Below are 24,478 nucleotides of genomic sequence, written 5' to 3'. Positions count from 1 at the left end.
ATGCCATCCCTGGAAGCCTAAAACCGGTTTCCTTTGTCCTGTATTTCTCTACAAATTTACTGTCTTTGTTGAAAACGCTATAGAAGCCAGAGCTGTAACTGCTGCTTTGAGTTACTTTTTTACTGAGGTTTCTCCCACATGATGTGTGCCACATGCATTAATAAACTGTTTTTCTCTTCTTAATCTTTTTGTTCAAGAGCCCCAGCTGAAAACCTAAATGGGTAAAGTTTGGCCTCCCCTACAATATTTACCTCCACCTTTGGCATTATTTACATTTTTACAATGAGCACACCTCACTGTTATTCTTATGTAGTCTTTTTTTTTTTTTTTGTAAGTTTACTTACTTTTTTTTTTTTTTTTAGTAATCTCTATATCCAAAGTGGGGCTTGAACTTACAACCCTGAGACCAAGAGACACATGCTCCAACTAAGCCAGCCAGGCGCCCCTCTTATATAGTCTTAATAACAGAGCTGGAATGGATTGCCAGGTCTGGCACAGGTTGAGGGATGCACAGGCATTGTGGAAAGCGCCGAGGTCACTGGGCACAGGCCACCAGCTCCTCCAGGGCTTGCTCACGGCGGTTGCCATGGACCAGCAGTACTTCCTTGATCCGGTCCTGCTGGAAGCCCATGTCACTGAACTGTTCCCAGAGGCGCAGGAATTCCCCTGCCTGAGGAAGTGGAAGCAGAGAGAGTGCTGGGGACTCTGCCAGGCCAGCCATCTCCCTGTGGAGCCCCCTTCCTGGTGCCCACTGTATCTACTCCCAGAAAGCTAAGGACTCCCCAAGCCAGGTAAGCCTGATCCTGGGCAGCACCTACATTTTGCCTGTACCTCTGGCTGACATGGGCGTGGACCTCCGTTCCTGTGCCAAGGAAGGAGGCCCTGGCTTGGCCACTGGCTCCATCCTGGCTTTACTCCCTCACTATGGCCCATTCCTGACTCTCTGTGCTCTGGTACTCGGACAGAAAGAAGGAGGCTGCATACGGGTGCCCAGAGGATGCACAGCTTGGGGTCTCTGCCCAGGCCCCAAACCCTGCCGAGGTTTCACACAGTGCAGCCTCTGCCTTCCTTCCTCCTCTCATCCCAATGCTTGAAAAGTCTCTGCTTATCCTCCCTCCCTCCTCCTCAGCATTTCTCCCATCCCTCTGTCCTTCCCTCAGCCCCTGTGAAGAGCTGCCCGGCAGAGCCTAGGCCAACAGCACACTGTGGACAGTTCATATACATTGGCCACTCAGAATGTACTACTGGGCCCCCGGGTGCCTGCATTCTGGGTTTCCAGGTAGGCAGCAAACTCCCCAAGCAGAGTTTAAGCATCTTTGTGCTGCGCTTGGCTCCTCTGGGTATCTGACAGACCAGGCACTCTATAATATTTGTGTATTGATTCAGCTACATGACACAAAAGCCGTGCCTCCTGTTTCCCTCCCTTCCTGCCTCCCTCTGCCTCCCTGGGCTGTCTCCCTCTCCCCAGGGCTGAGCAAGCAGGCTAGCTCCTGATGGCCCCCAGGCTGTGCCTCTGGTACTGGTGTGCCCCTGTATGCTAGGCTCGTGTGTACACCCACATCCTTCCCCTCCCCTTCCCCTGGGCCTGGGCAGGTGGCCCTGCTGACCTGGCTCTCGGAGAACTGGAACATCTCCATGGCCTCCTCCACCAGGCCCTCCTCATAGCCTTGCCGCAGCAGCCGATCACAGGCGCTAAGGTAGCTGAGAAACTGGGCCAGAAAGAGGAAAGGGGTGTGGTTAGAGGAGTGGCACAGTCAGCCGATGGAACAGATTAAGAGGAACCTTGGGGACCTCGGTGAGGCCTGAGCTCAGACCAGGCTGACCAGTCGACCCACCATACATGAAATGGCCCCAGAGACCCTGTGAGCCAATAAAAGAGGGACAAAGGCCTCCTCTGGGGACCTAGGGACGGGTGGGCAGCAAGTTCTGACCAACTGTCCCAAACTGGGGGCTGTAATCCAGGGAAAGGGCTATCAGGATGAGCTAGAGGGTTCCCAGAACCTAAGCAGGGAGTGGGACTGGCCTGAAACACAGGCGTCTCCCCAACACCCATCCCGGTCTGTTCACCCTCCCTGGTAAGCACCCACCCATGTGAAAGCAGCCTCCTCACCCTCCACACCTGTGAGCACCCCCGTCCCTGGATACATATGTGTCTGCCATCCAGGACCATGTGAGCCCCAGTGCCGGGAAAGGGAGGACAGAGGAAGATCCCACAGGCCTGAAAACCTGTTCAAGTCACTCCGTGTTCAGTCACCACAAGTTGCTTTTGCCCTCAGGATGAAGTACTGCCTCCTTACCAGAGCTCAAAGGCCTGTCCCTGCCCATCAGTGGCCTGGACTCCCTCAGCACCCTCAGGCCTCTGCATATCTAACTCCCTCCGCCAAGGTCAGTCTCACTCCTCTTCCCTGGGAAGCCTCTGCCCCCAGTCTCCACTGGGTGCCTTGCCTGCTGCTCCCACAGCACCCATGCTTCCCCTATCCGAGCACATACAGCTCTGTAGCTGTTCTACTATCTTCCTCAACATTCTCATCTGCTGACTTCTCGCTCCATGAGGGAAGGGTTGTATCAGTCTTGTTCACTGCTGCGTTCCCAGAGCACCCAGCATGGCAGGCAGAAGGAGCTAAATAAATGTATGCTGTGTTTATAAAATGAACTAAGAACCACCTCCAGGGAGCTCACAGCTTAGTGGGGGAGATGAACCAGATACGGGAAATCATGAGTGCCAGGCAAATCAAAGCAAGATTTATAGAGAGTTGATGCCAAGTGAAGGCCGCAGACCACAAGAATTACAGGTATAAGTGGAAAAGAAACAGGTTGGGTTTCTGCAGACCTTCAGATCTGGGCAGAAAGCATGGATCATACAGATTAATGGTTTTCAAACTGTTTTAGCTTCTGAACTGTCCAAGCATCAGGAGGCTTCAACAATAATAGGAAGGTTGGAGCTGCTCTGGGAGAACTGGGGGCAGGAGCAGGGGAGTCAGGAGTCCAATGCTCCTGCCTCAGGACACCTAGACCTTGCTCTGAGCATGTTTTGTAAACCACCGAGCCAAGCCTTCCTAGCACAATTGAAGAAACAGGTCCAAGCAGGGTGGACAGCTTGCCCAGGGACCCAGGACTACAGCCTAGATCACCTGACCTCTCAGCCTTGTCCATCAGGGGCCCAGCTGCTAGCAGAGGGGCTTCAACTGCTAGAGGAGGGGCTTTGAGCTGCATTGAAAAGTAGACAGGATTTCCAAAGGTGGAAACAGGAGTATGTCAAGAGCAGGTGATGGATGTGCCCTTTGCCTCTTGGTTCACCCACAGCAAAGGTTCTTGGCCTTGGTGCTGACTGTAGCTGCCTGGGAACTTTACCCATAAACCACTGATGCTTGCCTCCAGAGGCTCTGATATAACCAGTCTAGGGGGCAGTCTGGGCACTGGGATTTTTTTTTTAAGTTTATTTATTTTGAGACAGAGAGTGTGAGGAGGGGAGGGACAGAGAGAGGGGGTAGGGGAGAGAATCCCAAGCAGGCTCCACACTATCAGTGTAGAGCCTGACATGGGGCTTGAACCCACAAACCGTGAGATCGTGATCTGAGCCAAAGTCCGACACTAAACTGATTGAGCTACCCAGGCACTTCAGGGCCCTGGGATCTTTATAGCTTTCCAGGTAATTCTAATGTACAGCCAAGGCTGAGAACCACTGACTCAAGGGACGGCTGACCTCAATCCATACCAGTAGACTCCTTGCCAGGCTGCATATCAGAACCACCTTCAGATCTTTAAAATGATAGGCCATTGGCCCCACTCTGGATTCACTGACTGGGATCCTCCAGAGTAGGTCCTGTAGATCTACATTTGTAAAGATTCTGCTGGTTGGTCAGCTTTTGGGCCTATAAGACTGTAGAAGCCACCAGGTCTGCCTCAGGACCCAGGGTGGGTAAGGATGTCACTTTCACACCCCAGGACGGGACTGTAAGTCCCTCCCTTCTGTGAATAGGGAAAGTGAGACTCAAAGAGGGGCCCTTAGGTGCCTGGAGTCCCATAGCAAGGTGCCTGGCCTATGGATGCTCACACACACTGCCCATGCTGTCCTATAAGCAGTCAGTGGGCACATCCATCCTTGTGGAAGGAACGAAGCAATCATGGACAAAGCTTATCTTTTGTATCTCCTCTTTTCTCCCTGGCTCTTCTAAGAGCTCTGTCTCCATAACGTCCCTCCTGGACCATCTGTCATTAATTTCTGGCCAAAGAGGTTTACTATAGTATATATCCTTTAAGGTGAGAAGGAATCTGAACCCAAAGGAGCTGCTCAGTTAATGGCGGAACTTCACAGAACAGCGGGGAATATTAACTTGGTGCGGGAGGACAGATGAAGTCATCCAGTAGTCCTTCAGGCCCACACCTCAGGGCTTGGCTCCTGACTGACCACCAGGGAAGAAGACCACCCAGAGATCCGGCTGGCCAGGCAGGTGGTCAGTACATATCTGGAAACACAATGTTCCTGATATAGTGTGATTCTTCCAGCCCACCCACAGGGAGGCCAGTGCCCTGTGCTGGCTCCAACTAATGTGCAGACCCGCACCATGGGCCTGGTCCTTCATAGTCCTCCTGGCCAGTTTCTTGGCCAAGGTCCTGGCTTTCAGCAGCAGCTGAAGGTGGGGGCAACTTTAGATCTACTTTTAAATTTCATATCAGCCTGGGATGCTTCCCTGGAAGGTTCTCCCACAAGAAATGAGAGAAAAGAAGCATGCAGCAAAGATTCAGAGTCAAACCAGCCTGGCCTCAATGCCAGTTCTGCCACTGATTGTTTATATGAACCTCCCTGGCCTCAATTTCCTCATCTGCAAAGTGGGGACAGTGGTGGCAACTGTGCGGAATTGAGAAGGCCTAATTGAATATTCTCTGATTGAGGGACTGGCACAAAGAAGGTGTTCAAGAAATGTCAGCAGCCTCCATGTTAACCACACGGGGGTCACCATGTTGCAAGTCTTCCTCCAGGACAAGGCACAGACCAATGAAGCCAGAGGAGAGCGGAAGCAGGAATGGGCAGGGAAGGGGGCCAGGGGCATTCGCCCACCTCCTCAACCTGGCAGCAGCACATCCTGCTTCAGCTCCAGTCTGAGAGTTACTCTCCTTTTGTCACTTCTTATCCAAGAGCAGGCAGCTCCAGACCTCAGGGACCCAGCACATAGCAGTCATCTACATGACTGTGGAGAGAGTGCCCAAGCCCTCTGATGGTGGGGGGGCACAGAGACAACTAAGTGCCAACTGCCATGGGACCTTTTGATACCTTCAGCTCAGCTTTCCAATCAAAAGAGTTCCCATGTGTCAGAAACAACGTGAAGTAGGATGTTACATTCAGGTGGGAGAAGGGAGGTTCGGGCAGTGGCATTCAATGCTACCTCCTGCCCCAACTCACAATCCTTCCATGCCTTCCTATTGTTAGTGGGTCATTTATAAACTTCTCAGCCCAGTCTTCAAGGCACCCTCAATCTGCCCTCAACTCCCTTTCCCTGTCTTTTTTTTTTAAAATCTTTTTTAATGTTTATTTATTTCTGAGACAGAGAGAGACAGAGCATGAGCAGGGGAGGGGCAGAGAGAGACACACAGAATCAGAAGCAGGCTCCAGGCTCTGAGCTGCCAGCACAGCGCCTGACTCAGGGCTGGAACTCACAAACCGTGAGATCACGACCTGAGCCGAAGTTGGTTGCTTAACCAACTGAGCCACCCAGGCGCCCCTCCCTTTCCCTGTCTTATCTCCTACCAGCCTGCATCATGTACCCTGCACTCCAGCAAGACTGGTGGGATCAGGGCCTCCCAAACCCTTCCTTGCTGTCTCTCCACCCCTTTGCTCGTACTGTTTCTCCTGCTTGGAATATCATCCCTTCTCTTTCCTTCAAATTCAGAGCTTATTCATCCTTGAAGTCTAGCTGAAGACGTGCCACCTCCATGAAGACTTTCCTGATCACTAGAACCTCCTGTGGTCGATTAAGAATGGCCATAAATTCTTTGCAGGCCCTTCCATCAAGAGGGAGTTTTCCCCATAGCTCCCCACTGCATCTAAACACCTAGGAAGTTCCCAGTAAATGCTGTTGATTAGATGGATGGATGGGTAGATCAAAAGAGAAAGAGATGGATATGAATACAGATAAACTGTTCATTGAAGGAAGTGGTTAGAGCTGTGCCTTCCAATATGGTAGCCAGCAGCTACATGTGGGTATTTAAATTTAAATTAATTATAATTAAGTAAAAAAATTCGTTTTTTAGTCACACTGTCCATATTTCAAATAGCCACATACAGCTAGTGTCTACTGTATTAGACAACACAGATATAAAACATCTCTCTCTGCAGAAAGTTCTCTTGGGGATCTCTGGAAAGATTATTGGTTGCCCAGAGCTCCAGCCCCCTGTGCTTGGGGCAGAGACTGGGACAGGAATAGAATATTAAAACTCTCTGGGCACAGGGATTCCTGATAAACTCTTATGGAGAAAATAGCCTTAGGGTCTAGAAACTTGCTCATAACCCTCAACAATTAATGCCAGGCTAAAGTTCTGCTTCTAAAGAGGAGAAAAAACTTTTTCATGTTAAAGATAAAAACCACTTGGCCCCTCCCCTGGCTCCAGACCCCCAGCTCCCCCAGCTCTGGGCCCCGTGCACCTACCTGGCTCAGGCTCTGTCGCCCTGTCTTCTGCAGAGCCCCGATAGCCCTGTGCAGGGGATACCCCAGGGCAACCACTGGCCCGATGAGATCTTGCTCCTCCTGGCTCAGGGCAGACAGCAGGTCAGCAGAAGCAGGGTGTGCTCTACAGGTGCTGAGACTCTGAGACACCCCCCCAAGAGGTGGCAGGCAGGTATACGGGCTGAGAGACTGAAATACAGACAGGTTGGATGTGTCAGTTACTGGAAGTGACACCTGGCTGGGCAGGACATTTTTACTGACAGGCCAGTAAATGATAATATTTCCACAAGAGAAATATCATAGGTCCATCCTATTATCCCATTTTACAGATACTGAAATCAAGGTTCAGAGAAGTTAATGACTGAGTAAGCAACACACATTTGGGAGCTGAGCCCTACTCAAAATCAAATTCAGGATTCTTTACTCCACGCCTTAGTGAGTGGGGAGCAGAGGTGGATCCTCCTCCTTCTTCAGTGTAGCTGGACTGGGGCTTGGCAGGGCATGGAACAGGGCAGGGACTGGGCACAGCTGTGCTGAGAGGACCCACACAGACCCTAGAGTAAGGAGAGTGGCTGGAAGGCATATCAGTCAGTTTGGCCAGCATCACCCCTTACCCATTCCCTGTCAAGAAGCACCCGTCTGCCAACTCTGAACAAACTACCTTGATCCCTTCTCCCCAAGTGAAGCCTAGCTGCTGCCCTGGCTCTTGGGGCAGAGTGTGTATGTGTGACATGAATTCCCCACCCATTCCTATCTTTTCAAGGGGTTCCCTGCCAGGGAAACTTACTCTAGGGTCTGCTTTACCCCCAGTTTTAACTGGAAAACATCAAAATCTTAGGATCTGAGTCTATTCTTTTGACCTTAAAAAAGATTCTTAGTGGGGCACCTGGGTGGCTCAGTCAGTTAAGTGTCTGACTTCAGCTCAGGTCATGATCTCGTGGTCCGTGAGTTCAAGCCCCATGCCAGGCTCTGTGCTGACAGCTCAGAGCCTGGAGCCTGCTTCAGATTCTGTGTCTCCCTCTCTCTCTGCCTCTCCCCCACTCACACTGTCTTTCTTTCTCTCAAAAATAAGTAAAATATTTAAAAAAATAATTCTTAGCTGCTCTCTGCCTCAATTTTCTCCTGTACAGAACATGTGCCCCAATCCTCCCCCACCCAACAGGGTTGTTGCTAGAGTTAAGTTTAATGTGCACCAGGAAGAGCCATCCTGGCATCACCATCTGGCCCTTGATGTGGTGTGATCTGTCCAATTTACAGAGCCTCTTCTCTGAGTTTGTTCTACGCAACTGTGCGGGGTCAAGTGGCCCACTTCACAGGTAGAACAGGGATAGCTCAGAGCAGTTCAGTGACTTACCAAAGGTCACACACCAGTGAGTGGGAAAAGCCAGACCTCTAGTCTGTCTTTTGGATTTAAACTTCAGCTGGGCCTTATTCTGTTGCATCTCCTGGCCTGACTGCAGGGCAGCTGGGGGGCAGAAAGCTGTGCCCAACTGCCACCTTTGGCTATCAGTCCTGACCCATTCCATCTGCTCCAGATCCACGTTTTATGGAGTTTGGTACTTACATAATTTGGATCTCTCAAGGCACACAATTGTGAAGATAAAATTAGGTATAAGGCCTTGGGAGAGGCAAAGTGAGGGGTCTGAGGCTTAAGTTTCACTGATTTTACTTTTTTTTTTTTTAAGTGTACTTATTTTGAGAGAGAGAAAGAAAGATCAAGTGCGACAGAAGCAGACAGAGAGGGAGAGAAAAAATCCCAAGCAGGCTTCACACTGTCAGTGCAGAGCCCAATTTGGGCTTGAACTCACAAACGACGAGATCATGACCTGAGCTGAAGTCAGATGCTTAAATGACTGAGCCACCCAGTCACCTGGGTTTTACTTTAAATTCACTTCTGCTCCCCTTTCTTGCAGGTGCACATCCTCTGTCCCAAAGCCTCCCAGTCTGCAAAAACTGTCACTTCCTCTCAACACCTGATCCCTCTCACTATTCAGTGCTGTCTTGTCCCACACCCCTTTGGCCAACTCTCCTTGTCCTGTGGTTTTGACCTTCTCTCTTTAAACTCGGGGCCCAGCAGCAAATAACTGCTCAGTGAGTATTCTTTGAGTCGCCAGCTCATCCATCCTACAGGAAGCCCTTGCTCTGTGGGAAGCCCTAGATTTGAGTCACATTCATTACTTCAACAGACGTTCACTGAGCACCCCCTACTGGCCAAGTCTGCAGCTTGGTGCCCTGGCAACAAAAATGGATGCCATCCAATCACTGCCCTAAGAGATGGACAGGTACTGGATGATTACAATTATTGTGGCATGTGCCCTAATAGAAGCAAAACAGCGGGAAATAGGGAATGGGGACCTCTGAGCAGGGAATATTCTAGGCCCAGGGCCACAGGAAGGACAGCATAGTACGTGGCCAGATGAGAACAGTTAAAGGTAAGGAGGAGGAGAGCAGAGAGGAGGAGACTAGGGCTGCGAATCAGGCTAGGAACCCAGACTATTGGCCTGCGGGCTTGGCGGAGCTAGAAGGTTCCTTACCGCGACCGTGGGCTTGTGACTCCGCAGCGGGGGCATGGCGCCGGCCGTGGAGGGCCGCGGGGGCGGCGCGGGGGTGCTGGAGAGTGGGGGCGCGGGGCCCGGGGGCGGCACGGGGCACTGACTCGGTGCCGGGCTGGGGCAGAGGCTCAGCGCCCGGTGGCGGATGCGGTGCAGGAGGGCGCGGGGGCGGGCAGCCAGCCTGCCCTCGGAGAGCCGCCGCCGCGCTCCGGCCAGCTCCGACCTCATGCCGCGCAGCACGTCCAGCGAGCACCGTGGATGGCCCGGGCCGGGACTCGCAGGGGGGGCGGGGCTCGCAGGGGAGCCGGGCTGGGGGCTGCAGGGACGTGGCTCTTCCTCGCTGGCGGAGGCGGCTTCTTCTTCGTCGTGGTCCTCGTCCTGGTTTTCTTCCTCCTCCACCTCCTCCTCAAGCCGCTGCTGGGGTCCAGCCTCAGGGCCCGTGTCTGCGGCAGGCATCGGCACCGGCTCGCGGTCGGGACTGACCAGCAACAGCCAGGCGGGAGGCGCTGACGCCGTTCCCGGGGCGTCGCATTGGAACGGGCAGGGTCCCCGGAGGACAGCCTCCACCCAGAAGAGCGCCCTCCTCTCCAGGCTGAAGTCGTGCTGCAAGTAGACGGCGACGTGAGGCTCTGGGACCCAAACCGGGGCCAGAGGGCGCACTCCTACTCCCTGGCCTTCCGGGAACCTATTCAGCCAAAAACTTGCCAGGTCTGGGCAGCTTCCGATTCTTAATCCCAGGCATCCATCACCACCCGACTCTCACCCTCAGTTTTAGCTAGCAATGGGGTGGATGAGTATCAACGACAAGTGAATAGCAAATTCGGCCTCCACGGATGCAGGTAAAGAATAGGAAGTCCAGAAAGAGACTTTGATATCTGTGGGGCTTTAGTAAATAATAAAGGTGGCATCTCAAGCAATGGGAAATAGAGGGACGAACTAATAAATGGTGTTAGCTAAAAACAAAAACAAAAAACAAACATAAATGGTGTTAGCTAGCTGGAAGAAATTCTCACTCTTATACAAGGATGATTTCCAAAAGGATCAAACATTAAATATATGTATGAAACCATAAAAATACTAGGAGAAAACAGGAAAGAAATCCTTGATAAGATCAAGTGGGGGAACCTTTCTCACTGTAAATCAAAATCCAAAAGCCATAAAAGTACAGATACACACATGTGCAAAATCTGCATGGCAAAGATACAATAGGCGAAGTCAAAAACGAATGACAAACTAGGGGAAAACAGCACTCACATCACAGACAAAGGGCTACATTTACTAATATAGTGAGTGCTAGATATAGACTGGAAAAAGACCAACAGCTTAACATGAACAAAAGATATGGATGGTCCACAGAAAAGAGCCATACAGATGGCTTTTAAACACCCGAGCAGTTGCTCAACCTCACTCTTGACAAGAGAAAGGCAAATTAAAACTACCCTGAGATACCATCCGCCTAGCCCTCAGCAAAGATCCAAAGTCTGAGGACATTCTGTGGGAGAGTGTGGGAGGTACAGGCCTCTTGTAGAATGCTGCCTGGGATGTAAATCAGTGACCCCTATGGAGGGCAATTTGGAAAAATACTTACAAAAATTCAAAAGGACATTTGCATATAGTCATTCCATGTAACATTGTTTATAATTGGAAAAGACTGGGAAGAACCCAAGTGATCATCAAGAGGGCACCCATTCAATAAAGTAGGATGTATCCATATAATGCACAATGCTATACAGCAAAAAATAAAACTGAAGAAGCTTTCCGTGTACTGATATAGAAAGATCTTAAAACATATTACGTTAAAAAAAAGTCAAGAAGAGCAGTGTATGTATAAAATGCTACCTTTGTGGGGCGCCTGGGTGGCTTAGTCAGTTAAATGTCCAACTTTGACTCAGGTCATAATCTCGTGAGTTCGAACCCCACATGGAGCTCTCTGCTGTCAGCACAGGGCCTGCTTCAGATCCTCTGTCCCTCTCTCTCTCTCTCTCTCTGCCCCTCCCCTGCTCTGCGTGCTCGCTCGCTCTCTCTCAAAAACAAATAAACATTAAAAAAAATGGTACCTTTGGTGTAAAAAGGGAGGCAATAGCTGTACTTATTTGTGCATATACACAGAAAGAATCCCTGGAAGAATACATAGAAAATGAGTAACAGCTCTCTCCAGTGAGGGGGTGGAGCTGGGAAACTGGGTGGATGAGGTGTCAGTGGGAGGCTTTTCACTCTCCCAAGATATTCTAGCGGCCTGTGGGCCAAACTGACCCCTCACCTAGCTTTTATAAATAAAGTGTGATTGGAACACAACCATTCCCACCCACCCCTTTCCAAAACTATAACTCTTTCCCTACAACAGAGTTTAATTGCCCCAGTTTTTTACTATCTGGCCTTTTACAGAAAATGTTTGTCAACACTTGCTCTCTACCATTTTATAGATTTTTTTTTCATTTTTAAACTATGTGAATGTACTTTTTCTCTAAAAAATTTTTTAACAGTGATGAACTCTCATTAAAGGGAAACTCTGAAACAACAAAACACAGACTTGCCAAGGCTCTGAATGTAGAAGGAAGGGAGAGGGCAGCCAGATGGATGAGTGGACATGGGCTTTTGGGGTCTGACAGACACATGTTGGAGTCTGGGTGTGTCACACACAGGCAACATAACCCTGTGCATCACTTGGATGGGAGCTTTGGCTTCCTGTGCTATGGGGTGGGAACACATACCTGCTAAAAGGGTTATCATAAATATGAGAAAGAAAAAAGAGTGAATGTATAAAGAGCACCTAAGCACAGGCCCAGTGTACAGCAGGTGCTCAGTTATAGTAGCTGTGGTTATTATTTTTTCACAAGTAATCTAACCTCTATCTATAACATTATTGTTATGGGAAAATGTATTCCAAGTTCCAAATACTGGGAATACAGCCCAGTGAACTCAGAGGACTTACCAGGAGAAGCTGTAAATCATACTTGGAGTCTCATGCTTCTCTGTTAGATTGGCCCAGCAGTAAAAGAAATGGAGGCCCAGGAAGGGAAATGGCTCAAGGGAGTGCAGATACCCTTGCTGAGAGGAGGGGGGCAGAGCCAGGGTCAGCACCTTGGCTAGGACACCAGATGTGGACTTGGCAGAAAGGTGCCAGTTCTGCTTCTAAGAGAAGTAGCTTTCAGAAAAGCCTCTTCCCAGCTTGGCCTGAGCTCAGCATGTAAGGAAAAGCTGTGATGATCCACCTCCAGTAAAACAAATTTCTACTCCCAACCATAGAGGCCGACTTTGACTCAGGGCAAGAACCCATAGCACAAGCTGCCTGGAGAAAGCGAGAGCTCCTGCCCTACAGAGGATGGGCCCCTGGACATGTGCTCTGGGCTCTACAGAGCTTCTTTCCATTCTGGAGACCTTGGTCCTAAGGAGCCTCAGTGTGACCTCAGGTTCTGCAGATAAAACAAAAACCACACTGAGTCTCTTGCTCCTGTGCCCCCAGGCCACTAGAGCCCCTTTCTCTTTTGTGGACTGGACTCTCTGCACCTGACTTCCTACAACCTGTTTTTTTTTTTTTTTTAACCTTGGAACAATCCATGTCCAGTGTCTCTTACATTACAATCCTGCTCTTAGCTAATATGAAATGATTTGGAATCAAGACCTGAGTTTTAGTCTTGCCATGGCCACTAACTTCAGACGAGTCATTTCCCTTCTTTGGACCTCAGGTTTCCCATGTGCAAAATGAGTGAGGGATGACCCAGATACTCAGAATTTTTTTTTTAATTTTTTTTCAACGTTTATTTATTTTTGGGGGGACAGAGAGAGACAGAGCATGAACGGGGGAGGGGCAGAGAGAGACGGAGACACAGAATCGGAAACAGGCTCCAGGCTCTGAGCCATCAGCCCAGAGCCTGACGCAGGGCTCGAACTCACGGACCGCAAGATCGTGACCTGGCTGAAGTCGGACGCTTAACCGACTGCGCCACCCAGGCGCCCCGGGATCCTCAGAATTTTTTACAAAGCCCTCTGCAGACAGTGGAGAACGAACATACAAGAGTCTGAGAGGCTCCACATCAGTTCCACAGTTCTTTGCAATCTTGTTTTTCATTTTATAAATTCATGTGAATTTTGTGTTCTAGCTCATGATACACCTGTGTTATAATACAAATGCAATAGATCTCCCCCTAAATCTTCAAGTAAACTTGACTCTCCCAGAAGTTAAATAATCATGTTTATCTTGAGGGTATGTGATACCACCACATACACTGGGTACACATCCCAGTGTGTAAGCTGTGGGGCATGGGGTGTTTCGAGGGTGCCTCCAGGGCTGATGTGTTTTGGGGCTATGGAATAGTAATCCCTTCTAATTGGTTCCCTGTAACTGTCTGCATTTTAACAGGGGATTCTGGAGATAGTGTCTTAGCTCATAAGAGTGATCCTAAATGGTAGAATTTTAGACGTGCCAGGAGGCTGACGGAGAAGGGAGCAATTGGAGTATCCTCGCAATGACTCTCAGTTGCTTCATATAGGCAGGCTTCCAGTTATCCTAAGCTTAAAATAAGACTCACTGAATAATCCCCATCACAAGCCACCAGACTTCATGATGAAACACCTTTCCTCTTGGGTTATTTCCAAAACTCTCTAGAATATAACAGAAATGGCCTTGTTGCCCTTTAAAATCAAGGAACAAGGCGCACCTGGGTGGCTCAGTCGGTTAAGAGTCCGACTCCTGATTTCAGCTCAGGTCATGGTCTCACGGTTTGTGAGTTCAAGCCCCCATCAGGCCCTATGCTGACAGTTCAGAGCCTGGAGCCATCTTCAGATTCTGTGTCTCCCTCTCACTCTGCCTCTACCCTGCTCACACTCTGTCTGTCTCTCTCTCTCTCAAAAATAAATAAATATTAAAAAAAAAAAAAAGGCTTTGGGACACCTGAGTGACTCAGTCGATTGAGCATCCAACTTCAGCTCAGGTCGTGATCTCATGTATGGTTCGTGAGTTCAAGTCCTGTGTTGGGCTCTGTGCTGATGACTCAGAGCCTGGAGCCTGCTTCAGATTCTGTCTCCATCTCTCTGCCCCTCCCCTGCTAGTGCTCTGTCTCTCTTTCTCTCAAATATAAAATAAGAAAACATAAAAAAAATTTTTTAAAGGCTTTGTAGCTCCTTTCTTAAAAAAATTAAAATAAAATAAAATCAAGAAACCAAGCCCAAGTCTCAGCATCAGATCTATAGACCCAGAGACAAGGAGATAGATGGACAGAGAGATATACTTACCATAGAACCCAGCAGAAGCTCCCTGCAAGCTGGGACGCTGAGCTCTGGCCCAGGAAGGGGCTCTGTGCCTATCACAAAGCCATTGGGCACTTTGAAGGGGACATCATCAAGGGCATTCATTCTGTCAGAGGAGTGTAGAGATGGCTGAGCAGGACTGGGGCAGGCTGCCTGGTGGCAGGGAGAGAGTGTAGTCCTGAGAACCAGGCTTGGTCTCAAATGGCCTTACCACTCTCCCGTGTGGTGACTTAGCTGAGCCCCACACAGCTGGGAAGGAAAAAGTAAAGTGGCTGGTGCTGCATTGGGAGGAAATGAACAAAAACAAGAGCATTCAAACTGACAAGAATTGACTATTTCATGTTTAAGTCTTGCCCTAGACAATTGTTTCCCAAAATGTGGCCTATGACACTAGTGCTGAAGCATGTTATCAAGAGTTTTCATCCAAACATTTAAGGAAAATGTCAAATTACAAACACTTCCAGAAAAGAAATACTTCCTGACTCATTTTTATTTCCGCACCATCCTGATACCAAATCTGACAAAATTAAGGTCAATCTCTCATGAACATAACTGCAAAAATCTCAATAAAAATAATTTTGGATAGAAAAATACAACATTGCTGGGTTGAGTTTATTTCAGGAATGAGAGATTGTCTTAATATTCCAAAATCAATCACTGGGAGTAAAAATAAATGTCAATAGAATAAAAATTTTAAGTTCTATCTAGATTATCTATATCTGTAGATGCAGAAAAAGCACTTGATAAAATCAATGCCCGTTCATGATTTTAGGAAAAAACAAGCCCATTTAATAACTTAGGAATAGAAAGTAATTCCCTTAGCATAATCAAGAATATCACTAAAACATCTAAAGCAAACAGGCCACTTAATAGTGAAATACTGAAAGATATCCCCAAGATTGAGACAAGGATGTCCCCATTATCTCTTCTGTTCAGCATTGCACTGGAGATACTAGCCTGTGTAAAAAGAGAAAAGAAAAAAATAAAAGTATAAGGATTGGAAAAAAAGAAATTAAACTACCATTATTTGTAGATGATATAATTATATGTAGAAAATCCAAAGGAATCTATAAATAAAACTCTTAGAATTAGTAAGTTAATTTAGCAAGGTCATTGGATACAAGGTCAATATATGAAAATCAACTATATCTCTCTATACAAACAACAAACCATGAAAATATTGTCTTTTAAAAATGTCATTAGAGAGTGAGATTTTAAATAAGATATCATGTAATATTATCAACCAACCTTCTAGGACTCAACCTAACACAAGATATATAAGACCTCTATGTGAAAAACTATAAAATATTTATTGGAGGAACATGCCATGTTCATGTAGACTCAATGTCATAAACATATTAATTCTCCCTGAATTGATTTGTCGACCCCACATGTCAAATTCCATCTTGTTTTTGCGGGATAAATTGGCAAACTAACTCTGAAATTTAAATGAAAGGCAAAAGACTAAGAAAAGCCAAGACAATCTTGAAGAAGAAACAGCACTGTTGGAAGATTTATACTATATCAACACTTACTTTAAAGTTACAGGAATTAAGACAGTGTGGTACTAACATGAGGACTTACAAAGAGTCCAATAAAACAGAACAGAAAGTCCAGAAACAGATCCATATTTATATGGATCCTTAACTTACGACAAAATTGGCCCTGCAGAGAGCATAAGGAAAATAAAAGTCTTTTCAGTAAATGGTTCTGGATCAATTGGATGTCCACCTAGAAAAAAATCCTGGCCTCTACCTCACATCACACACACAAATCAATTCCAGGTAGACTACAGATCTAAATGAGAAAGGTAAAATGAAGCTTGAAGATAAAATAGGAGAATGTATTCATGACTTTAGAATAGGTAAACATTTCTTAGGCAGGTTGCAAAAAACTAACCATAAAGGAAAACACTGACAAACTGGCTTCCATTCATTGGAAGATACCATTAAGACAGTAAAACAACAAAACAGAACCACACAAACAAAAAATAAAAAACACAAATCAAAGTGGGAGAAGATATTTGCAGCACATGTATCTGACCAAGGACTTGTATCCAGTAAGTACAAAGAACTACAAAGCAGTAAGAAAAAGACCTAATTCAAAAATGGGCAAGAGATGTTAACAGGTACTTCATAAAAGAGTATATCCAAATAAACATCAAAGTTGTCTAACCTCATTAGCCATTGGGAAAATGCAAAACAAAACAATGAGATACCAACACACACACACACACACACACACACACACACACACACACACACAAATGGTTAAAATTTAAAAAGCCTGACAATATCAAGTGTTGATGAGAATGAACTCTCATGCACTATTGAGAAAGTTAAATTAGTATTAGTCAACAGTATCTACTACTAAAGCTGAAATCTAAGAAAAATTAATTCATACATAGCTTCTGTTCCTTTTGGCTGAGATCAAGTATAGTATCTGTTAGTTTAATAATATTCACAACAGCAAGGGATTTTATTTGTTACGTATTTTAAACTAAAGATTCTGTTCTCTTAACAAAATGAAACTCACAAAGAATTCAAGCTCTTGAGACTGCCTATAATATATACTTAAATCTAGACTCCTGACCACAGTCTGGCATTTTGCAAACAATCAGGGTTTACCAGGGACTGCACCAGGGAGTATCTCTGGCTTACTACAATGTCATCCCTACTAGGATGTTGCAAACCCCTGTTGCGAGGGGTCACTGGGGTCATCCCCATGCCCACAGGAGATCATGAGAAGAGACAGAGTAAGTAATCTGAGTGCAGAGAGGTCAAATGAGGCCAGATGGGCAAATCCTTTAATTCCCTCATCTCCACTGCCTGCCCACTCTAGTCTCTGTCTACTGTATGTAAGACTCCAAATGTTTCTCCACCCCATGCCAGGAGACAGTCTCCCAGCGCACTGGGAGCGGCTCTTCATGCTACAGGATCAGACAAGTCCCATTGTGATCAGTAAGTTATCTGCCCCATCAGCCTGTTCCATCAGGGGACCTCTGAGGCGTAAGGAGTTGTAAGGGACATAAGAAAGTTAGCAAGTTTTGGCATTCTCTGATTTATCATCCACATTTTCAGCTTTCATTAGAATTCTGAGCTGTGGGTAAAGGCCACAGCTTTGTTGAGACCCACGTGTGAACCGCCTGTCTACTGAGCAGGTACAGGGCCACCCTCCTCCTCTCTCACTTCTGACCCAGCATCTGCATCCTAATAGATATTCTCTACTCAGTTCTACACTTGTTTCTGGAATAATTTAAGAATTTGAGAATTCTGGAAATAGGAATAGGAAGGGCTACAGTATAAGACATGATCTAGTTAGAGCACACTCTAGAATGACAGTCATCCCTGCTAAGTATAAAATAAACAGTACAGATCATTAAATGATGATATTCTTCAATGGAAAGAAAGTATTCTAGTCCTTATGCGAGTTGGGCAAGCTTTAGGAAGGACCCTGACAGGACCCTGACCTGGATCCTGAAGAGTATGGGAACAGCCTGTGAGCAGGTTAAAGGTAGAGTGGAGAGCATAACTCCAGGGAGGGAACAGCTTGAGTCAGGGAGCAGAGGCAGGGCAGAGAGAGGTGGGGGGAGGAGGGGGCGGGGACAAAGCATATGACTCAGATAGTTTGTGCTGGGAAGCAGCCTGCATTAAGACTGAAGGGGTAGATTAGGGTAGAGCTGGCGAGGGCCCTGAAAACGGAATACTGACTCCATTCAGTAGGCAGTGGAGAAAGCTTTGATGAATCTGAAGGGGTGGGGTGGGGTGAGGATGGGGAAGTGGGGATATTGGGAAGGCCAGTCTGTGCATGCTTCAGCAGGCTATAATCCAGGACCTCTCCATGGGTCTGTGCCTGTCTGGCTGCATCTGAGCCTAGGGGTGAGAGGCAGGGCAAGTGGGGGTTGTAGTAATTGGTCTACCTGGAGCCCAGGCACTGACGTAAGTATTATTTTTTATAAAGGTCTCCACTATACTCTAAATGACTTCATCCTTGCCCACAGCATCAATAATCTATGTGCCAACGACTCATATTAAATTCTGCACTTCTTCTCAGAGATCAAATTCATAAATACCACTGCCTACAAGGCATCTCCTCCAAGATTTCTCAAGGGTGCCTCAAACTCTACATATCTAAAGTGAACTCCTGATTTCCCCTCCCCCAAACTTTTCCTCCTCCCCAGAATTTCTTGTCTCAAGGAATGTCTAAGATATACAAACTGAGGACTCATGCCTGACACTCTCTTCTCCCTCACGACCACTCATCTCATATCCCTGCCAAGTTTCCTCTCTTAAATCTCTGAAATCCACCCATTTCACGCTACCTCCACTGCTCACATGGGAGTCCAAGCCCCCATTATCTCTCACTTGGACAACTGTGTCCAACATATCCTCTTATGCCCTATCATTGTAATTGTTTCACACACTGGGACAAAAGTGATCATTTCAAAACAGCAAACTAAGCCAATCCCCTGCTTAGAAGCCCCAAATGGTTCCCAGCTCTCTCAGAATAAAAATCAAACTCCTGACAAGGGCTTCCAAAGCTTTGCAGTGTCTGGCCCCTACCCCCTTCCCTCTTGTCTTACTCTAGCCATGCTAGTTTTCAATTGCCTTGGTCTCTTAGCCCAACACAGGGCCTTTGCATATTCTATTCCAAATTCTTGCCACATTCTTCTTCCGTGTCTCCTCTGCACTAGTGAATAGCTGTTTATGCCTCATAGCTTAGCTGAAACATCATCTCCTCAGAAAAGCTTTTCCTAGACTCTTCAACAAATGCTGTTGTGAAACTGGACAGCTACATGTAGAAGAATGAAACTGGACCACTTTCTTACACCATACACAAAAATCAATTCAAAATGGATCAAAGACCTAAATGTGAGACTGGAAACCATCAAAATCCTAGAGAACACTGGCAGCAATCTTTTTGACCTCAGCCAGAGCAACTTCTTACTAGAAGTTTTGTCTCCCTTACCTTGTCGCTGAAGGCAAGGGAGACAGAAGTAAACATGAACTATTAGGACTTCATCAGGATTAAAACTTTTGCATAGTGAAGGAAACAATCAACAAAAGGCAGCCTACAGAATGGGAGAAGATATTTGCAAACGACATATCTGATAAAGGGTTAGTATCCAAAATCTATAAAGAACTTATCAAACTCAACACCCAAAAAACAAATAACCCAATTAAGAAATGGGCAGAAGACATGAATAGACACTTTTCCAAAGAAGTCATTCAGATGGCTAACAGAAACATGGAAAGATGCTCAACATCACCCATCATCAAGGAAATACAAATAAAAACCACAATGAGATACCACCACCACACCTGTCAAAATGGCTAAAATTAACAACACAAGAAACAACAGTTGTTGGCAAGGATGCAGAAAAAGGGGAACTGTCTTGCACTGTTGGTAGGAAGGCAAACTGGTGCAGCTACTCTGGAGAAGAGCATGGAGGTTCCTCCAAAAACTAAAAATAGAAGTACACTATAATTCAGCAATTGCACTACTAGGTATTTACCCAAAGGATACAAAAATACTGATTTGAAGGGGTACATGTACCCTGATGCTTATAGTAACATCAATAGCCAAACTATGGAGAGAGCTCAAATGTCCATCAACTGATGAACGGATAAAAAAGAAGTGGTACGCGCACGCGCGCGCGCGCACACACACACACACACACACACACACACACACACACACTGGAATATTACTCAGCCATCAAAAAGAAAGAAATCTTGCCATTTGCAATGATGTGGATGAGGCTAGAATGTTATTATGTTAAGCTAAACAAGTCAATCAGAGAAAGACAAATACCACATAATTTCACTCATATATGGGATTTAAGAAAAAAACCCAGATGAACATTTGGGAAGGGGAGGAAAAAGAGAAGAGAGGGAAACAAACCACAAGACCCTCATAATGATAGGGAACAAACTCTGGGTTGATGGAGGGAGGTGGGTGAGAAATGGGCTAGATGGGTGATGGACACTAAGGAGGGCATTTGTGATGAACACTGGGTGTTGTAAGTGATCACTGAATTCTACTCTTGAAGCCAGTATGTTAACTAATTAAAATTTAAATTAAAAAAAAAAAAAAAAGCTTTTCCTGATCCACCCCCCCCCCAAACTTGGGTAGATCTACCCAGTACAGTGGCTTTTAAGACTTTAAAGGGCCTGGGGGCGCCTGGGTGGCTCAGTTAGTTAAGCATCCTACCTTGGCTCAGGTCATGATCTTGCAGTTTGTGGGTTTGAGCCCTGTGTCGGGGGGTTCTGTGCGGACAGCTAGGAGCCTGGAGCCTGGAGCCTCCTTTGGATTCCGTGTCTCCCTCTTTCTGCCCCTCCCCCACTTGCACTCTGTCTCTCAAAATAGATGAACATTAAAAAGGAAAAAAAAAAGGGCCTAATTTCATAGAACCATTTACCTTTCCTTCAAAGCACTCAGTACATTTTTTGATTGCTGGATCCATTAATTGGATATTAACCTATCCCCCTCACCATTATAGCCCTTATAATTAGCAAATTAATCTGAGTTTCAACAGGCATTTAATAAATATTTGAACAATGGAAAATATAAATGATGACTAATCACTTTTTCTTTGTAGCACATATCACAACTAATTATCTGTATTCTTAAGCTTTTCTACTCTAGATCTAATTCCAGGAGGGCAAGAATCCTGTCTTTTTGCTCCCTTTCACATCTCTAGCACTTAGTATCATTCCTGGCAAATGGTAAAAACCATTTTCTAAGAACACAGTTCAAGTCCTAGAATCCATATTCTGGCAAGCATGAGTTAATTAAGTTGAGAGGTGCCTACTGCTCTGTATAGTTATGTGCTCTAGCACCAACTGCCTCAAAGACTTCGATCCTTGCTTCAGAGACTGTGAGAAACTCAGTTTATTCCAAAAGGCAAACAGAACCTGCATTGGAAACAAAATCTTCATAGATAGCCAGACGTGCTAAGTCAGGAACTACTGTATGGGTACACCCAAAAGTTAACAGGGGCACCTGACTCGTCGGAAGAGCACATGACTCTTGATCTTGGGGTCATGAGTTTGAGCCCGTTGCATGTAGTAATTACACTTTACAAAAAAAAAAGTTAACAATTATACAGGAATAGTTTATTGGTTATAGCATTAAAAGAAAAAAAACAGATTTAGTTGGAAATGCCTCATGTAGTCACTAGTCCCTAAAATAATCACTGCTAATACTTCACAGCACTCACATTCCTTCTATATATTCTATATTATTTGAATGGAACAAGACATACTTTGTACATACCTTGTGATTCCCAGGATAGCTCCCCTGTGGACAAAATATGTAGAAGTGAATTGCTACAGCAGATGGTATAATGCTGTCTAAGCTTCTTGATACACTCTTGCCCAAGTCACATGGACATAGGAACATGAATGGGTTTAGAGTGATTAAGTTCATTGGCTTGTAGCAAATTCGTTGACGTCATAAACTCAGCCACTAAGAACACTTAGTATTTAACATACAACTAATCTATTTCATTTTTTAATCTTTCTTGTATTTACCTAATTTCTTAAAATAAATGCTTTTTGTTAGAGTATCTCCCAACCCAGGGTCTCCTCTTTTGGGAAATAAGATAAACAATATTCTTGTATATACAGGACATGATGAATCAACACATTTCTGGTTCATCTTTGAATGAGTTTATTTCTCTATTTTCATTAATTTATGTTCAATATAAAAAGAACATAGGTACAGGGGTGCCTGGGTGGCTCAGTGGGTTAAGCGTCGACTCTTGGTTTCGGCCTAGGTCATTACCTCGTGGTTCGTGGGTTCAAGCCCTGCATCAGGCTCTACACTGGCAGCTTGGAGCCTGCTTAGGATTCTTTCTCTCTTTCTCTCAAAATTAAATAAACATTTAAAAAAAAGAATATAGGTATAAAAAAGGCATGATTTAGAAAAAGGCTGATGGCTCAAGGGAACTGTAATTTCTAGTTCTGACTGAAAAGCATAAAAACCAACAAACAAGCAGCAATAACAATGACCACCCCTATCATGCAGATTATGGCCTATAAATACCTTTTCCACTAATTTATCATTAGATAAATGACTGTTTCCAGGTTTGGAATAGGCAATATGTAAAACAAATTTGTAATGGAATATTGGAATTGAAAGGGAATTCAGAAACTGAGTTAAAAAGGCTCCCAGCAGGAGCGCCTGGGTGGCTCAGTCGGTTGGGCGGCCGACTTCGGCTCAGGTCATGATCTCACAGTCTGTGAGTTCGAGCCCCGCGTCAGGCTCTGTGCTGACAGCTCAGAGCCTGGAGCCTGCTTCAGATTCTGTGTCTCCCTCTCTCTCTGACCCTCCCTCGTTCATGCTCTGTCTCTGTCTCAAAAATAAACAAACATTAAAAAAAAAAAAATTGAAAAAAAAAAAGGCTCCCAGTGGCCAAAGATGAGACAATTGATAAATAATAACAATGGCTTGAAAGACAATTATGGTTAGATCTGAGTTCATAATGATACTTCAAAATAAAACTCACTTGTTACCTTTGGAGGATTCTAGGGAACCAGCTCATTAATTTGAAAACTAGTAAATAAAAAAAATACGTATTTGCCTTTCCTGTACCAATTGTACCCTGCAGTAACCAAATGGTTGATGAGGGGATGTTTCCCCTTTTAGAAGTATTCCCGCTAATAACTAAAGAAAGAAAGGCAGAATTAAACTATCACTATTTTGCAACTCCAAAGGAATGACTTTAGGTCTTGATTACCAGTGGCTGCTGAGATCACAAAAATAGACAACTAGACTTTAGTCCTGAATGGAGTACACACCAGGTGTATAATATATTCTTCAGAAAACTCCAATCTGTATGTGGTCAAAAAATGTGTGCACTCTTAATCAGTGCTGTCCAATAGAAACGTGATCCATAGGTGTAATTATTCAACTCAATTCAAACTCCATTTCAAACTCTTTCAAGTGCCCAATAGCGATACATATCTACCACACTGGGCAATGCAGCTCTAACCACTAAATTATAGGAGATATGGAAACAGAGGAACATGCTATCACAAGGATGCAATAAGCAAAATTCAGACTGGAAACTTCAGGAAAAAAATTTCTTCAAGTAATAAATCTCAAGGGAGATAGAGTACAAGAGTATACAGGAGGAAGCAAGAAAGACCTATGGATTATCAGAAACTTAAGAAACATATCAACCAACAACAGTGTATAGACTGCATCTAGATCTTAATTTGAGCCAAGTGTAAAATACACATTTATGAGATAAGGAAATCTGAACACTGGGAATTTGATGATATCAAGAAGTCATGGGGCGCCTGGGTGGCGCAGTCGGCTAAGCGTCCGACTTCAGCCAGGTCATGATCTCGCGGTCCGTGAGTTCGAGCCCCGCATCAGGCTCTGGGCTGATGGCTCAGAGCCTGGAGCCTGTTTCCGATTCTGTGTCTCCCTCTCTCTCTGCCCCTCCCCCGTTCATGCTCTGTCTCTCTCTGTCCCAAAAATAAATAAAAAACGTTGAAAAAAAAAAAAAATTTAAAAAAAAAAAAAAGAAAAAAAAAAGTCATTCATTTCTTTCAGTGCAATAATGCCACTATGGTTACATTTTAAAAATATCTTTTAGAGCCACATACTGAAAAAAATTTTTTTAAGTAGACTCTATGCCCAGAGTGGAGCCCTACATACTGAAATAATTAATATGATGTCTGAGATTTGCTTCAAAATAGTCTATAGAGTAGTGGGTTGCAGATGAAACAAGATTTGCTGTAAGTTGACAATTATCTGAAGCCAGATGATGGATATACGGAAAAAATTATACTATTCTCTTTACTTTCGGATGCTTGAAAATTTCTACAATAAAAGAAGATTTTTGGGGGGAAAAGATTACAATGACACTGTCCATATTCTCAGAAGTACAATTCATCAGGCACTACTCTATGTCTTTCTAAACCCATCAAGTACCAGTGGCTGTTGCCACCACCACCATGCAAGGTGATAAACGAGGAAAAACTTACAAAACAAAGCCAAACA

General features: G+C 45.5%; 1 protein-coding gene across 1 annotated transcript; it reads right to left on the bottom strand.

Annotated features, from left to right (window-relative positions):
- Window positions 1-375: 375 nt before the first annotated feature.
- Window positions 376-14,604, bottom strand: UBAP1L (ubiquitin associated protein 1 like). The gene is made up of 5 exons (XM_030317916.2): window positions 14,447-14,604; window positions 9,197-9,817; window positions 6,645-6,851; window positions 1,608-1,709; window positions 376-670 (listed from the first exon to the last, which is right to left on the bottom strand). Exons 1-5 carry the CDS (start codon window positions 14,564-14,566, stop codon window positions 536-538), a joined length of 1,185 nt encoding a protein of 394 aa, XP_030173776.1. The 5' UTR covers window positions 14,567-14,604; the 3' UTR covers window positions 376-535.
- Between the last annotated feature and the right edge of the window lie 9,874 nt (window positions 14,605-24,478).

The sequence above is a fragment of the Lynx canadensis genome, chromosome B3 (genome assembly GCF_007474595.2).
Source record: "Lynx canadensis isolate LIC74 chromosome B3, mLynCan4.pri.v2, whole genome shotgun sequence".
NCBI lineage: Eukaryota > Metazoa > Chordata > Mammalia > Carnivora > Felidae > Lynx > Lynx canadensis.
This window is presented reverse-complemented; position numbering and strand designations above follow the sequence as displayed.